The sequence below is a fragment of the Nicotiana sylvestris genome, chromosome 11, assembly GCF_000393655.2.
Source record: "Nicotiana sylvestris chromosome 11, ASM39365v2, whole genome shotgun sequence".
Classification (NCBI taxonomy): domain Eukaryota; kingdom Viridiplantae; phylum Streptophyta; class Magnoliopsida; order Solanales; family Solanaceae; genus Nicotiana; species Nicotiana sylvestris.
In genome coordinates this window covers 108,339,184-108,357,568 of record NC_091067.1, presented here as the reverse complement: position 1 = coordinate 108,357,568, position 18,385 = coordinate 108,339,184, and the positions used below count along the sequence as shown (strand labels likewise).

The 18,385-nt window shown below is 39.7% G+C and overlaps 1 protein-coding gene across 1 annotated transcript; it reads left to right on the top strand.

The window, feature by feature from the left end:
• The first annotated feature begins 431 nt into the window (after window positions 1-431).
• On the top strand, window positions 432-18,185 carry LOC138881453 (uncharacterized mitochondrial protein AtMg00860-like). The gene is made up of 2 exons (XM_070161680.1): window positions 432-524; window positions 17,820-18,185. Exons 1-2 carry the CDS (start codon window positions 432-434, stop codon window positions 18,183-18,185), a joined length of 459 nt encoding a protein of 152 aa, XP_070017781.1.
• Window positions 18,186-18,385: the final 200 nt, after the last annotated feature.

Here is an 18,385-nt window from a genome sequence, read left to right as displayed (position 1 = left end):
TTAGTAGATAGCATCACCTCACTCCATGAAAAGCAAAAGGAGTGAAGCGCCACACCAGGTAGAAGTTAAAAGAGATGAGCAGCGGTTTACAGTCCATATATCTTCTGATGCGGGAAGAGTTTGAGGCCTCTCTCTCATTATTTCGGAACAACAACAGTAGTAACAACAACAACCCAGTATAATCCTAGTCAAAGCCCTGAAAAAGAGACATGGCATAACTGATATAGCTGCTGCCGTATGACCTTACGGTCACGGTTTTGAACCACAAAAATAGGAGTTAAGGGGAGGATGTAGAGAAGGAAAGGGCTAAAGGCTGTTGAACAAAGACTGAGTGAAGTCTTGACTCAAGCAATCCCCCATTTATAGAGAGACAGTAACGTAACCAACGATGCAATCAATGCTTTTGGGGAAACGTATCAACGGTGCAATCAATGCCTTTGGGGAAATGTATCAATGACGCAATCAATGCTTTTGGGGAAATGGATCGGCGGCACAATCACCGCTTTTGGGAAAATGAACCAGCGGTATGTTCAATGCTTCTAGGGAGATGAATCGATGGGATGTTTCAGTCACCTCGAATGCTTGCATCACGAGCATGATGTCATCATGAGAGGCTCGAGAAAATTAAGGTCAAAGTCATTTCATATCATTCTATTCTAAGAAATGCGGGGACTATCTGTATACAGTTGAAATCAGGGAAGACCAATTTAAGGCTTCTGTGGCAATTCAAGCCCGACCTTGGTGGGATCTAAGCACGGTCCAAGGCCCGTCCTCGAAGCATTCACCTCGGCAGGGTACGTCTAAGACTCACCATGGTGTGCCTTGAGGTAGTATGGAAATCGATGTCCGTTATGGAAAGGCGGAAAACCCCCGAGGGCACACGATGAGGACTGACAGAGTCTGCAAGAATAGTACAAATCCGTACTGAGCCGTTATACAACTGTATTAGTAGCATTTCTTCGTCATTTATTAGGCATGTACTGTGTTGGGATTCAACCCTCTTATATAAAGGGGACCCTGATATAAGGTCTCTTGGACAATCATTGAATACACTCACATTGAATACAATACAACATTCTCTACTCTTTGCTAACACAATTGTTCTTCACATTTATTATTTATTCTTTCATTGTTCATCCATTGCTCATCCATTGTTCTTCATTTATTGCTCATTATTAACTGCATAAGGCCATCTTTGAGGCCCTCATTATCATTAATTCTTCATCAATTGTTCATTGCTATTAGCCCTATCTAGACCTCGAGGCTCTGCTCTAGCCAGCTAGAGGCCCAGTCTCGTGACCCTATTGGTTTGCATTTATAATTTTCTTTACTTACATTTAGTATCTACTGCCCTACAACCAGTATTAAAATAAATCACGTATTTTTAGAACCACAAAATCAAATATAATTGTAGTTACCATTTTGAAGATAACAATATCCTTAATCATTTCTCTATGTAATCTAACTTAAAGACTAAACGAATGAAAGCATCAAAGATTATCATTGGTCGATCAGTTTATGCACCAAACTATCATACAAAAAAATAGTTTACTCACATCAATATGAATCTTAAGGAACAAATGTTAATAAATGAGAAAAACTATATGGAAGGAGAAGGCACATATTCATTAGTGGTTGTACAACAAGCACAACATTCTCTACATACATTTCCGCTCTATCTGATGTAGGAAAGCAGGCTGGTATAAGAGTTAGCAGCAAAGCCTTCTTGTATTAATTGACAAATTTGGTAGGCAAAGTATCAGTGACAAGTTTCCAGCTTGGTCCCTGCATGCGTGCTGTAAATGAAACTAAAAGACTGCACCTATATATGCTGAGGAGTTTCCACTTCTGCATATAGAATTCCTAGTGCCATTCAGTATTAAGTAATGTCGAATGTCAATCAAGTCACCTAAAATAACTATAAAGAATCATGTCACCTGAAATATACTCTAACATTGTACCAACTGACAGCTTACTATAAGTGAAATAAAAGAAAATATGCTGATGAATTTCTACTTTCAGCTTACTATTCCTAGTGGTATTCAGTATGTCTTGGAAGGCCATAGTTGAATTACTCTCAATGAGAGTACACCATCTATAACTTATCCAAGAAAAATTGGATATGACTACAGAGAGTGAAGTCAAATTTATCTCATACAGTTTGCCCAAGAAAGTTTGATGTGTCATTACAAGCACATCAAGCTTATCTTACATAATTGCTTATTCATCTTCCTAAGTCTCACTTCCTGCCCAGTGAGGAGGAATTTCATGTATTTATTTATTTATCTTTGGATGCTAAAGATAAATGGATATTTTTCTCAATTTATGATGCAGAAGAGGTAAGATACTGCGGTTTTTCTAAAAAGCACAATAAACTATATGTTTCTACTCATTTAATTTTCCTTTTGAATTCTTACAAAGCAGAAAAAAGAACTCGATAGATGCAATGATGTAAAGTCATTAGTATTTTCTTTTCATTTGTGAAAGAATAAAATGAGAAGGCAAAACAACAAGGTAATACTTTAAATTCTTACAGTAACAGCTTCCACATATGGTCTAGCTTATATTCTTTGATGTCTGTCACGACCCTAAACCGATCCGATCGTGAAGGCGCCTATCGCGAAACTAGGCCAGCCGACACAATTTCCCAATCAGCCCATTTTGTTTTCCATGAAAGTCATTTTTAATTCATTAATTACAAGAATTCTCATAATATAAACTTAAATAATCAGTGCGGAATAAAAACACAGCCCGACATCGGGGTGTCACAAGTCACGAGCATCTACTAAGGTTTGAATAGAACGAAGAATATGGAAAGATACTATAACATGCTAAGGAAGATAAGAGGGAGAGAGCAGGGCTACGAACGCCAGGCAGCTACCTTGCTAACTCCGATGACTCTGCCACTGAGCAATCAACACCCGCTACCGGGTTCAGAAATACCTGGATCTGAACACAAGGAGCATGGAGTAATGTGAGTACGCCAACTCAGTAAGTAATAAAAGTAAATGAAAGTTGAGCAGTAAGAAAACGCGTAAACCATGTCATGACGCTACAACAAATACAATATGTTTCCAAAAATAGTATAGAAATCATTTATTTCGTAAATCAAACTCAGTTTCAGTAAAACACTTTCCTTTTTAAAACATCTTCCAATAGTTTCCAACGAGTGATAAAACAATGAGTAAAAAAAATGATAGAAATGTAAACAGCCCCTCGGGCAAAACATGTACCATACACCGCCCCTCGGACAAAATATCAACTAAACCAGCCCCTCAGGCTACAATCACTCGTAATCATCCCCTCGGGCATTACATGAATCAAGAACCGCCCCTCGGGCAAAACATGGATCAAGAACAGCCCCTCGGGCAATAACATGAAACAACAACAACCCCTCGGGCAACATCACATCACTCACACTGGGTACCCGCGCTCACTGGAAGTGTTCAGACTCCGGAGGGGCTCCTACAGCCCAAGCTCTATAACAAGCCATCTCGTGGCATAATCAAACTGGCCCTCGACCTCATAACAAACCACTATGCGACGTAACAAATCAGGCCTTCGGCCTCATAATCATGAATCAGTAACAACTTGCTGCGGCGCGCAACCCGATCCCATAATATACTCACAACACAGGCCCTCGGCCTGACTCAGTCAGAAATCTCTCAAGCCACTCGGACAACAGTAAAACATGATGCTCAGCCCAAAATATCATTTAAAATAGGAAAACGGAGTAAACACGGTTGAGTTATGAAAATAGTAGAATACAACATAAGTGAGTACAAATATGAAGTCAAAACAGTGAGGAATAGTAGTAAAAATCCCCTAAGGGTCCAAAACAGTTGACACAGGCCCAAATATGGTATTCAGCCTAAAACATAGTAATATTTTCCAAAACACAATGATATCAAATAGTTTTCAATCAAATATGCGACTTAACAGTCGTACGGGATGGACCAAGTCACAATCCACAATGGTGCACGACCCCACACTCGTCATCTAGAGTGTATATCACCTCAAAGTAGCACAACGATGTGAAATCCGGGGTTTCATACCCTCAGGACAACATTTACAATCATTACTTACCTCCGGTCCAAACTCTAGCCCACGATGCCTTTTCCTCTCGACTCGACCTCCGGACGCTCCAAATCTAACCAAAATTAGATTCATACCATCAAAATATGCTAAGAAAACAAAGCCCACTCGAAAATAACCAATTTACATAAATAATCCCAAAATTAGCCAAACGCGACCCCCGGGCCCACGTCTCGGATTATGATAAAAATTACAAAACTAGAATCCTTACACTCTCACGAGTTCATACATATCAAATACATCAAAATCCGACAACAAACGACCCCTCAAATCCTCAAATCAAAGTCTTCAATTTCAAGCCCTAAGTCCCCAATTTTAGGCTTTAGATTCCACAAATTTCATGTCTAATTAGGTAGAAATTACAATAGAAAAAAATATTGAGTCGAAAAATCTTAACTCTAAGAGTTTCCCTTTGATTCCCTCTTCAATCCTTCTCAAAAAGCTCCAAAATCGCTCAAAATTGGTGGAAGATAGAACAAAAATCGCAAACATGGCTATTTAAACATTCTGCCCAGGCATTAATTCCTTAATCGCGATCGCGAAGTACAAAGACTGACTGAACTCATTTAACCTTATGCGATCGCAATATACTCCACGCGATCGCGAAGCTATACCACACAGACCCACGCGATTGCGTAGAGCAATCACCTCAGCCCCTCTTCAGATCACTTCCCTCTACGCGAACGTGACTCTGACCACGCGTTCACGAAGCACTACTTCATACACATACGCGATCGCGACCCAAACTCTGTGATCGTATAGAGCACTCTACCTCTGCCCCCAAATAAGCCTACGCAATCGTGGACCCTTCTAAGCGATCACGAAGAACAAAATGTCTGCAACAGACCTGAAGGAAAATCTGCAACTTTCTAAACAAGAATTTGATCCGTTTAACCACCTGAAACTCACCTGAGGCCCTCGGGACCTCAATAAAACATGCCAACACATCCCATAACATCATTCAAACTTGTTTCAACCTTCAGAACGCTCAAAAACATCAAAACATAGAATCACCCTCGGATTCAAGCCTAAGAATTCCAAAACTTCCGAATTCGATCAAAAAGTCTATCAAACCTTGTCCGAATGACCTGAAATTTTGTACAAACGTTACAAATGACACAACGGACCTACTCCACTTTTGGAATTCCATTTCGACCCCGATATCAAAATTTTCATTGCCGGCCGAAAAATGCCAAATTTCCAATTTCACTAATTCAAGCCTAAATCTACCACGGACCTCCAAAATACATTTCGGATGCGCTCACAAGTCCAAAATAACCTAACGGTGCAAACCAAATCATAAAAATCCAAATCCCAGATTGAATACTAAAAAGTCAAAACTTGGTCAAACCTTCCAAATTTAAAGCTTCAAACTGAGAATTGTTCTTCCAAATCTATTCTGATTATCCTGAAAACCAAAACCGACGATTTACATAAGTCATAATACATTACACGGGGCTTTTCATGTCCGAGAACTGGCGAGCAAAGTGCAAAAGCTCAAAACGACCGGTCGGGTCGTTACATCCTCCCCACTTAAATATACGTTCGTCCTCGAACGTGCCCAGAGTTGTTCCGAAAACCATCAAATCGCTGTGTAACCTTACCATGCATATACTTGGGGGTGATCCCACGTTACCCTATCTCATATAGGTCGGATAACATAATATAACTAAAATTTCACAATCCAACCTAGTCCATAAACCTTATAACTAAATTTCCACTTCCGCAATTATCTATAAGATCAGAATCTCACATCTACACACCGAATAAGTCTGAACACACCGTATCAAGCCATAACCACAATTCAAGATGGAAAGTCACATGGTATACCACACAACTCAATCACTCATAGCGATAACTTCTAATCACAACAGCTGCTCAAACAACCCAATACCGGTAATAAACCTCTTATCAAACAAAGCCTCATTCCAACACTCTTGTATACTTCCAAAGATGAAAGAAACACACATAAATCATAACCATTTCTTCAGATCAACCCGTCATGGAGTTCCCTCTCCTCCGGCAAGGACCATAGAACATTTCTAAGCCGAAAGCCGATATTATCCTTCCAACATGCGGAAATCGAATCTGATAGTATTCACCCTAGGTCCAACGAACTCATCTCATCCAACACAACTCCTCTGCTGACATGACACATCAACGCAATCTAAAGCCACAACTCATGCAATCCGCGCACCACTACGCAACAATCTGAACGTACTCAAATCATGAAAAATGACTCAAATGAGAGAACTGTACCGCAAGATCACCAGTACCACCACAACACAATGCTTAGAACCCATCACACGTCGTAGAACCAGAACACATGAATCTAACCCGGAGGATCATACCTCCACATAACTTCGCTCCAATGCACAACCTCATCCAAATAGTGGTCCACATGAAACACCTCAAGTCACTATGCTCAAAATCTCTGACCACGTGCAATTTGATATCTAGAACCAAAAGCAAATCATCATAACCGCGGTGAAGCAATGACATAACACCACATAAACCCGAAAGGACACAATCGATACGCCATCCACCGAGCAATACCAATACTCTTCCTGCTTGAATCCCACAATGAGACCCCAATAGAACCACACCATATGTGCCTATAACTAATAAATCATAACACCTCGCCATATGGAAAGGTAACTCATAGATCTCCCAAAACACTGATAAGCTCAATAACAATCGAATCAACACATCCCTCAACAATAGCAACTCAGAGTCAACAAAGTCGACTCGATGCAGAACACACATCCATATTGGCCTACCAATGAACCCCTAATCAAGGAGTTCTTGAAGATGCTCCTTCAACTCCTTTAACTCCGCTGGTGCATTACGATACGGTGCCTAACACCAAATTTAACAACCCTGCCCGGCGCCATGCCCGGCAGCAGGAAACACATCTGGAAAATCCCGCACCACCAGAACTGAATCAATGGTAGGAGCCTCTGCACTGACATCTTCACGAAGGCCAAATAAGAAAGACAACCCTTCCCAACCTGTTATGCTTCGCAGTATTAAGTTACGACTATGTTGCACCCTGTAGTATTACATTACAGTGATGTTACGCTTCACAGTATTAAGTTACATCGATGTTGCACCCTGAAGTATTATACGTTGAATTTGTCGTAAGGTAATTGACATCAGTCCAAGTAAAAGATTATTTGAAGATTATAAGGATTATGCTATTTTACAAATGATGAGTAAATTCGTGAAGATGAAAGGGGAAGCAAGTCAAAGAAAATGAATTTTCGTCAAAGTTTGGCATTTTGGGGTAAAATACGGCTCGAGCTAAAATATTTGGTATTCATAGACTAGTGCCATATAAGGTACTGCATAACCATGCTAGTAAGGTGCCAGCATGTAACCATGCTAGTATGTTAAAAGAGAGTAGTATTTTAAGTAAGTTGAGATAATTTTTAATTATGTGAGTAATTGATTAATTACCGGGTACCAGGACATTATCTAATTAATCCAAATATTTGGATAAGTATTAAATCAAAATATAGCAGCAAAAGAATCATGATATTGTGACTCATAAGTCACTATGATCATGTGGCATGTCTTAAATAGCATGAGTCATACTCATTAAATAAGGAAAAGACACATATTTACTCTTAAAGAACATGATTCACATCCTTTTAATAAAGAGAGTTACATATTCTTTACTAAGAACAGTAAGTCCAAAACTTATTCCTATATGCATGTAATATGAATTCCCACGTCTGTTTGTGTGTTACAATCATAAATCAGATATCAAAGATAAGATCTTCAACAATTCAAAGCAACATGAGGTCTTGTAATTATAAGTGAGTACTGTGCAATCTTTTTCAAGAATATCATACGGATTTTCTCCTACTTCAGTCTGCCGTTACATGTTGTTGCAATCAACATGTGTTAAAGGGATTGTCAAGAGAACCAGTTCAGGTATGTTAAGGCTATCTCTTCTTTCCTTTGGCATTATCCATACGATACAAATGAAACGAACAAAATACGCAACTTTCATAAATGACTCTATTCATAGAAATACTAGGAGTGCCTATATTCTTGACTCCCCATGTGTCATTTTATGCTATCATCTGTTCATGCATCTTAAAAAAATACGAAAGTTGAAAAGAGTTTACTTTAGGATATTACTCAAAGGTAAAATGGTCTTATGACATTCTAAACTTTTTTATCAACGTATTTTTCATACATTGAATTCATGTACATTGACCCATGACCAGATGATATTATATATGCATATATATGTATATGAGATATGGGAGAGGTTATGACGTTATATACGCATCACCACCTGATCAGCTAGTATACGTTGATGATTTTACCCACAGTGGCCAAGATGATACGATGGGATGCCCTCAGAGGCTGATGATGTTATGAAACATGTACCTCTGCACGACATGACACTCATACACATATGCATGATACTATAATTATTTCATAATTTACAAAGTTACTTACAGGTGGAGTTATTTACTCTATATTTCCTCCATGTCTGTTATGTACTTATTTATATGCCTTACATACTCAGTACATTATTCGTACTGATGTTCCTTTTTGCCTGGGGACACTGCGTTTCATGCCCGCAGGTCCTGATAGATAGGTTGAGAGCCCTCCAAGTAGGCTATCAGCTCAGCAGAAGATGTTGGTGCGCTCCATTTACTTCGGAGTTGCTTGTTTGGTTAGTATGAGTTAGATGTGTATTGTTTGGTATAGTGGGACTCTGCCATTTTCTTACTATCATCATGTTTGTGCAAACCTGCAACCTATCATGAATAAGTATATAATTTAACAAATACTATTTGTATGCTTGGTTTGAAAACCAATAATTTCTTATTAGTATTCACCTTTTCTTTTAACCAACTAATGAATTGTCGATCCGAAGTTTCTTGAGAGTTATTAGCTGGAGTTTGTGAAAACTCTCTACAAAAAATTGAAGAATAATATGTCATTTTAAATGAAAAAGTTGGAGAATGTATAAATAAATTATTGGAATAAATCATTACTTACTCGAGAAATGGTTGGATTTTATCACAATTCTTTAAAATATAAATATGTGCTTGCTCAAATTCATATGAATCAAATCTGCATGGTTTTCCACCTCTTAAAACTCTTCCAGATGCACAAAAAATTGTTAAACCTCCATCACATTCTACAACACCACCATCATAATTCCATTCAAGGTGATTAAAGTTTGTTTCCATTGTATGACAATACCTTGAACATAAGGTCAAACATTCAGTTGCTAAATAACCCTATGCAATAGAACCTTCTGGGCAAGCCCTATTACCAATGAAGGACTTCATAAAGTATATGTATCACTCCATTGGATACATATGCCGAAATTGAGTAGGTCCAGCAATATTAGCTTCATTAGCTAAATGAATTGGCAAGTGCTCCATGACATCAAAATAAGTAGGAGGGAAGACCTTTTCTAACTTGCACTCAGTTTTCGGAATTTGGCCATCTATATATTCTAATTCTTTCATGCTTAAACATTTCGCTCCAAAAATGTTGAAAAATAAAGACAACTCAATAAGTGGTTCACTCTCAGATTTGCAAAACATTCCACGTATCGCAAGTGGGAGTAAATATTGTTGAATAATATGGCAATCGTGACTTTTTAAGCCTAAAATTTTACGATCCTTAAGGTTGACACACTGAGAAATGTTTGATGAAAATCCATGTGGAATCTTCAATTTCTTAAGAAATCACAGAACTTGTGCTTCTCTTCGGGAGATAATGTGTAACATGCTGATTGTAAGTCATATTTATCCCCATTTTTTATTGGATGCAATTCTTTTCTTATATTCATCGCTTGAAAATCCAACCGAGTTTTTATGGTGTTTTGGTTTTTCCTTTGATATTCAAGAGTGTCCCCAAAATATTATCACATATGTTCTTCTCAATGTGCATCACATCTAAATTATGATACATCAATAGAGTTTTCCAATATGGAAGATCAAAAAAAATACTCTTCTTATTCCAATTATCACCCCTGCTCTCATGTGATATTTTAATCTTCTTCTTTGGATCCTTTGTTAGTTGTAACCTATCTAAATCAGCCACTTAACCAAGTATATCTTCACCATATAATATTTTTGGTGGTAATCTTCGCTCCTTAGTGCCATCAAATGACTCTTTATCATTCCTCCATTTATGATCAAGAGGAATAATACATCTATGACCTATATAACACTGTTTTTTACCATTTTCTGACCTAATTAAGAAAGTTTCTTTATTGCAACTAGGGCAAGCCAATTTTCCTTTTGTACTCCATCCGGACAAATTTGCATATGCCGGAAAATCATTAATGGTCCATAGCAAAACCGCATGTAATAAAAAGTTTTTTCTAGCCGACGCATCAAAGGACTCTACCCCAGTTGCCCATAATTCCTTTAATTCTTAAATCAAAGGTTGGAGATAAATATCAATTGCATCTCCAGGACTCTCAGGACCAGGGATGAGCATCGACAAAATAAAATTCTCTTTTTTCATGCATAGCCAAGGTGGTAAATTATACAGAATAAGTACCACAGGCCAAATGCTATATGGAGTTTTGGAATTTCCAAATGGTTGAAAACCATCAGTAGCAAGTCCAAGTATAATATTACGAGGCTCAATAGCAAAAGATTGGTGAAGTTCATCTAACGTTTTCCATGCTATTGAATCAGCCAGATGCCTCATTATACCATCATCAACTCTTTTGTCATGATGTCATGTCATCAAAGAAGATGTCTTTGAGGACATAAACAATCTTTGAAGTCTTGGCTTTAGAGGAAAATGCCGTAAAATCTTGTATGGCATATTTTTTCCACTTCTTAATTTTATTTTCCCACTACGTTTATCCTCTTTCCACCTAGATGTACTACAAACTTTGCAAAATTCAAGAAGCTCATCATCCTTCCGATATGACATACAATCATTCTTACATGCATCAATCTTCATGTAAGAAAGCCCAAGGTCCCGAATAATCTTCTTTGCTTCATAATATTAAGCTGGCAAGTTTGATTAATCAGTCAACAAATCTTCCTTCAATATTTTCAACAACATTTTAAATGACTCGTTACTCCAACGACCAATACTTTTAATGTGAAGTAATTTAATCACAATAGAAAGTTTAGAAATTCTGAAACTTGGTACAATGATTGATCAAAATCCTATAAGAGCCTATAGATTTTTTTTGCTTTAGGATTTGGTTCCTCCTCAACAAAATCACCAGCACCAGTTTCCATATTGCCTCTATCAAAATTGAGGTATAAATATCTTAAAATCCCATGTATTGCATCTTCACCATTACTATATTCAATGTCATTATCATCTTCAAGCTCAGAATTTGAATATGGTTCACCTAACCTCGCCCCATGGTGATACCACAAAGTATAATTTTGAATTATTCCATATACTATTAAATGTGACTTAACCAACTCACGTGTTCCTGAATATGCATTACCACATTTGACGCATAGACAACGTATTGTGTGTGTTTCTCCTAATCTTGTAAAAGAATAATCCAAAAATTTCTCCACCCCGAGTTTGTAAGCATCATCAAGTTGATCATGAATAAGTTGCATCCATTGTTTGTCAGGTGCCATAATCTAGTACAAGCATAATATTTATACAACAAAATTATATTGACAAAATAATGCAAAATGAGCAAGAAGTAAATGGAATAAAATTCTTTACTTAGAAGATTAATTAAGAATCTATGAATATTCATATAGTTGAATTAATTAATTTAATAGATCAATTAAAAATTTATGAATACATCAGATTGTCAATTAACTTATGTCAATATAATCTAACACAACTTGTTCTTTGGAGTTTATGCAAATATTGGCTTGATTAACCATAATTTTGATTTTTCTTGCACCAGTTCCGACAAAATCAATCGTGTTCTTTCCATGGTTAGAAACTATAGTGTAATGACCCGGCCGGTCGTTTCATGAGTTACCGCTCTATTTTCCCCATTTCTGCTTCTTTATATGTTGTTCAGTTGTATTTTATCGCATCGTGTTGGTTAGTTTGGGTTAGGAGTGGTTCTGAAGAGAAATAAGCCACTTAGTCTCTTTTGAGTAAGCTTGAGTTGGAAAAGTCAACCGGATATTGACTTATATGAATAAGGTCTTGGATGTGAATTTTGATGGTTCGAATAGCTTCGTTAGGTGATTTAGGATTTAGGAGCATGATCGAAATGTGTTTTGGAGGTCCGGAGTAGATTTAGGCTTGAATTGGCAAAATTGAAATTTTGGTGTTTTTCGGTTGGTAGCGGAAATTTGGATATCGAGGTCGGAATGGAATTATCAAAATTGTAGTAGGTCTGTTATGTAATTTGTGACGTGTGTGCAAAATTTTAGGTCATTCAGACGAGGTTTAATAGACTTTTTGATCGAAAGCGAAATTTGGAAGTTTTGGAAACCTTAGGCTTGAATCCGAGGGTGTTTTGATGATTCGATGTTGTTTTAAGTGTTTTGAAGATTGGTATAAGTTTGAATAGTGGTATATGACTTGTTCGTACTTTTGGTTGAGGTCCCCGGGGCCTCGGGATAATTTCGAATGGTTATCGGGAAGTTGGAAGTTAGAGTTTGCAGCTGAAGCTGCTGAATTCTATCATAACTGCACCTACGGATTGGGGACCGCAGGTGCGAGATCGCAGAAGCAGAGGGGCAACTGCAGATGCATCCAGGAGCTAGAGGATCAGAAGTTGCAAGTGCGAAAGCTTGAGCGCACCTGCGAGACTGCATGTATGGAAGGTGAGACGCAGGTGCGGTCCCTGGAACTTAAGTGAAAATCGTAGAAGCGGTTGGTTTGACCGCAAAAGCGATACTGCAGGAGAAAAAAGAGGACCGTAGGTGTAAAATCCTTGGGTCAGAAAGTATATAAGGTTTCATTTGCAAATATTTGCTAAGTTCTCAATATTTGAAGACGGGAAGTGAGCTAGGGTAGTGATTTTTAAGGGGAAATCGAAGATTATCAGTTGGGTAAGCTACCTAAGCTTCATTACTTGTGTTTATGACCATTTTTCCATTTGTTTAATCATAGTATTAGTGGAAATTAAGGGAGAAAATTGAGGGATTAGGGCTTGGTATTGGAGAGCTTTGAGTGGGGATTTGAGGGGCCATTTGAGGTCCGATTTCGATGCTTTTGGTATGAATAGACTCGCGTGAGGATAAGGATTCTATTAATGTGATTTTTATCAGAAATCGAGATGTGGGCCCGGTGATCAGGTTTGGCCAATTTTGGGATTCTTGATGTAATTTGATTATTTTCGCATAGACTTAATTCCCTTAGCATAAATTGATGCTATGATTCTATTTTTGGATAGATTCGACGCGAGTTGAGGCCGAGTTGAGATGCAAGGGCGTCGTGGAGTAGTATTTCATTTGGGTTGAGGTAAGTAACCATTGTAAATCTAGACCTGAGGGTATGAAACCCCGGAATTTCGTACTGTTTTGATAAATGAGGTGATGCACATGCTAGGTGACAGACGTGTGGGCGTGCACCCGTAGGGATTGTGACTTGGTCCGTCACATGGAGACTATATAGTTGCATATTTTGATATATTGTATATGATAGCCATGAGTTTAGAAATTGGTTTGATAACTTAGGCTGAATGCCATGTTGGGGCCTTTATGCCGACTTGTTTAGACCCTTAGGGGTATTTTTACTAATTTCCTCACTCTATTTGATTTGAAACCATATCCTCCATCATGTTTTACATGTTTATTGTTTAAATCCGGTTTCATCACTATATTTATTAATATATGAAAACTGTTAGGCTGAGTTTCCCTGATTCTCAATGATATGCCCGAGTGGCCGTAAGGTTAATGACTGAGAGAGGTTGAGGACCTAATGGTGAGGATTATATATATATATGTTATGGATTGGGCTGCATGCCGTAGCAATATTATATATATGGATCGGGATTCACGTCGCAGCGATATAGATATAGACCAGGCTACACGCCGCAGCGATATATATTGGATCGAGCTACGCGCCGCAACGACATGACGCTTGGGCTGTAGGAGCCCTACGGAGTCGACTATAAACTATGGATCGGGCTACACGCCGCATCGGTTATTATTATTATTATTATTATTATTATTATTATTATTATTATTATTATTATTATTATTATTATTATTATTATTATTATTATTATGAGATATCTATTGAGCCGGAGTGCTGAGTGTGAGTACTGATTGATGAGAGCTGAGTTACGAGTGACTGAGAGGATTGCCCGAGAGGCTATACTTATGAGTGATACCTTGTCCGAGGGGCCCGTTTATGACATTTTGCTGCTTTCACTCTTCTTTTTATACTGAGCCTCTGTTGAAAAATGTTGAATAAATATTTTCAAAGTATTTTAATTGAAATTGAAGTTTTACGAGATAACGGGCTATTGAGCCATAGATTTCGACTTGATATTTCTGCTGAGATTCCTTATATGATTTTAAATGCTCGTCACTGCACTCAGACTTTATTTACTTTAGTTACTTGTTGAGTTGGCGTACTCAAGTTACTCCCTGCACTTTTTGTACAGATCCAGGTGCTCAAGCATCAGAGTAAGAGCTTCCAGCACTCCCAGAGTCTATCCAGAGATCGCAAGGTAGTTGCATGGCGTTGGCAGCCCTACCTTCCTCCTTCCTATCTTAGTATTTGTTATTTCAGGCTATTTTGTATTACTTAGATAGTGTTTTGGTTGTACTTAGAAGCTCATGACTAGTGACACCGGATTCAGGTTATGTTAGTATATTCTGTACTGGTTTTCGCACATTTCTGTTGATTTATATATTGCATATAAAGAATTTGAGACTTAATCAGTTTTAGAATATGATCTTTATAAAAATAATTCGATGTAGTAGATGTTGGTTTGGCTTTCCTAGTACCGTGATAGGCATCATCACGATCGGGGTATTTGGGGTCATGACAAGTTGGTATTAGCCTAGGTTACATAGGTCTCACGGGTCATGAGCCAGTTTAGTAGAGTCTCGCGGATCGGTACGGAGACGTCTGTTCTTATCCTCAGGAGGCTGCATAACCTTTAGGAAAAACTTCACATTCTTGAAATTCCTATCGTGCGAATCTATTGATTCTGGTACTAAACTTCTGTTATTCTATTCTCTCACATATGGTGAGGACATGTGCTATCGGTCAAGATGGACGACCACCGGTACCACCAGTTGGGGCCACTAGAAGTCGAGGACGAGGTTGAGGCTGTAGTAGGGGCAGGGGTATAACCCGTACAGCAGCTAGGGCAGCACCTGCAGATCCACCAGCCGCCCCAATTCATGATCAGGTCCCAATTGTGGACGCTCCAGCAGAACTAGCTATGCCTATTGTGATTCCAGGCCTTCAGGAGGCCCTAGCCTAGATTTTATTAGTGTGCACTGGCCTGGCTCAGGCTGTCTCAGTTACTACGGCCGCATCTACTTCTCAGGTCGGGGTAGGTACTCAGACTCCCGCTGCTCACACACTTGAGCAGGTCGTGCAGGGACTTCAAACATCAAGGTCACCTCCAGCCCAGCCGGTTGCACCAGTTCAGGATTATGTGGTACCAGTTATGCCTGGCGACGAGTAGCATCGATTGGAGAGGTTTGGTAGACTTCAGCCTCCGACTTTCAGTGGTACAGAGGTCGAGGATGCCCAGGGTTTCTTGGACAAGTGTTGGAGGATTCTTCGTACAATAGGTATTCTAGAGACCAGTGGGGTCGCATTTACTACCTTTTAGTTTTCTAGAGCTGACTTTAATTGGTGGGAGGCTTATGAGAGGTGAATGCTTGTTGATGCAGCGCCCCTTACTTGGCAGTAGTTCTCCGTTCTCTTTTTGGAGAAGTATGTGCCACAGTCTCGCAGAGAGGAGCTGCACATGTATTTCGAGCAGTTGTGTTAGGGAGATATGACTGTGACACAGTATGAGATGAGGTTCTTAGAGTTAGCTCATCATGCTGTTTGGTTGGTTCCTATAGATAGAGAGAGGATTCGGAGATTCGTTGATGGTCTCACATATCAGCTTCGGATTCTTATGACCCGGGAGAGGGTGTAAGGTGCTACTTTTGAGGAGGTTGTTGACATTTCTTGCGAGATTGAGTCAGTTAGTCTCCAAGAGCGAGATGATAGGGAGGCCAAGAGGCCTCGAGGATCGGGTAGTTTTGGTGGAGCTCCTTCGATAGGTCAGGTTTAGCACGGCAGAGGCCGTCCATTCAGACATGCTCAGTCAGCTCGCCCAGTTCATCAGGGGGCATCATCGGGCCATGGTTCTCACAACTCACATTAGGGCCATTCATCACTCAATGCCCTACCAGCCCAGAGTTCATCCCGTGCTTCATCGGTTCAGGGTTCTTCCATGCCAGGTCTTTCTACTGGTCATTTTGGTGCCAGGGGCTCCCTTCAGTCCCCATTCCCCGCACCATGGAGTTGTTACGAGTGTGGAGAGTTTGGACATATGAGGAGGCAGTGTCCTCGTCTTCTTGAGGGTCCATATCAGCAGAGGAGTCAGCCCTCAACTTCAGCTCCAGTTACTTCACCACCCGCTCAGGTAGCTAGGGGTGGGGGCCAGTGAGCTAGGGGTCACCCCAGAGGGGGAGGCCGATCAGGTGGTGGTCAGGCCCATTTCTATGCACTCCCAGCTAGACCAGATGCTATTGCTTCAAATGCTATGATTATAGGTATTGTCTCAGTCTGCCACAGAGATGCCTCTATCTTATTTGATCCTGGTTCCACTTTTTCATATGTATCATCATATTTTGCTCGTTATCTGGATATGCCTCGTGGATACCCGATAGGTGATACTATAATTGTGGACCGCATATACCGATCGTGTGTGGTGACTATTGGGGGTCTGGAGACCCGAGTGGACCTTTTGTTGCTTTGTATGATGGACTTTGATGTGATATTGGGCATGGATTGTCTATCTCCGTGTCATGCCATATCGGACTGTCATGCTAAGAAAGTGATGTTGGCTATGTTGGTTGTGCCACGGATTGAGTGGCGAGGTTTGACTGATTTTGTCCCCAGTAGGGTGATTTCGTTCTTGAAGGCCCAGCGGATGGTTGGGAAGGGTTGTCTTTCATACTTAGCCTTTGTGAGGGATGTTAGTGCAGAGACTCCTAGTATTAATTCTGTTCTTGTAGTGCGGGATTTTTTCGATGTGTTTCCTGCAGACCTGCACAGGACAGGGATATTGATTTTGGTATTGATCTGGTGCCGGGCACTCAGCCCATTTCTATTCCACCGTATCGTATGGAACCAGCGGAGTTGAAGGAATTGAAGGAGCAACTTTAGGAACTCCTTGATAAATGGTTCATTCAGCCTAGTGTGTCACCTTGGGGTGCGTTGGTTCTATTTGTGAAGAAAAGGATGGCACGATGAGGATGTGCATTGATTACAAGCAGTTGAACAAAGTTACAATCAAGAACAAGTATCCTTTGCCTCATATTGATGATTTATTTGACCAGCTTCACGGAGCGAGAGTGTTCTCCAAGATTGATCTCCGTTCAGGGTATCACCAGCTGAAGATCAGGGACTCGGATATTCTTAAGACAACTTTCAGGACACGATGTGGCCATTATAAGTTCCTTGTGATGGCTTATGGGCTGACCAATGCCCCAGCAGCGTTCATGCATTTGATGAATAACGTGTTTTGGCATTATCTTGGCTCGTTCGTGATTGTATTCATTGATGATATTCTGGTATACTTGCATTGTTAGGAAGAGCACGTGGAGCATTTGAGAGTTGTGTTGCAGAGATTGAGGGAGGAGAAGCTTTATGCAAAGTTCTCCAAGTGTGAGTTTTGGCTCAATTCAATGGCTTTCTTAGGGCACGTGATGTCCAGTGAGTGTATTCAGGTTGATCCGAAGAAGATAGAGGCGGTTCAGAGTTGGCCTAGACCGTCCTCAGCCACAGAGATTTGCAGCTTTCTTGATTTGGTGGGCTATTACCGTCGGTTCTTTCAGGGATTTTCATCTATTGCATCACCCTTGACCAAATTGACTCAGAAAGGTGCTTCATTCAAGTGGGTGATAACTAGGGATTATGATGCATTTTACTCTCCTTCTTGCTTCTATTTTGATTAGAAATGTATACAAAATAGTCCCAAAGGCTCACACATTGTACTTGATTGCAGGGTTTGATGAACAAGGTGACAATTTATCAAAAACCAGCTCAAAAAGGAGTGAACCATGCCCAAGTACCAAGGCCAAGGCCAAGCTTAGTCAAACAGGGCCAGTGCGACCACACACCATTTTGTGCAGTCCACAAAGATGAAGTTCAAAGA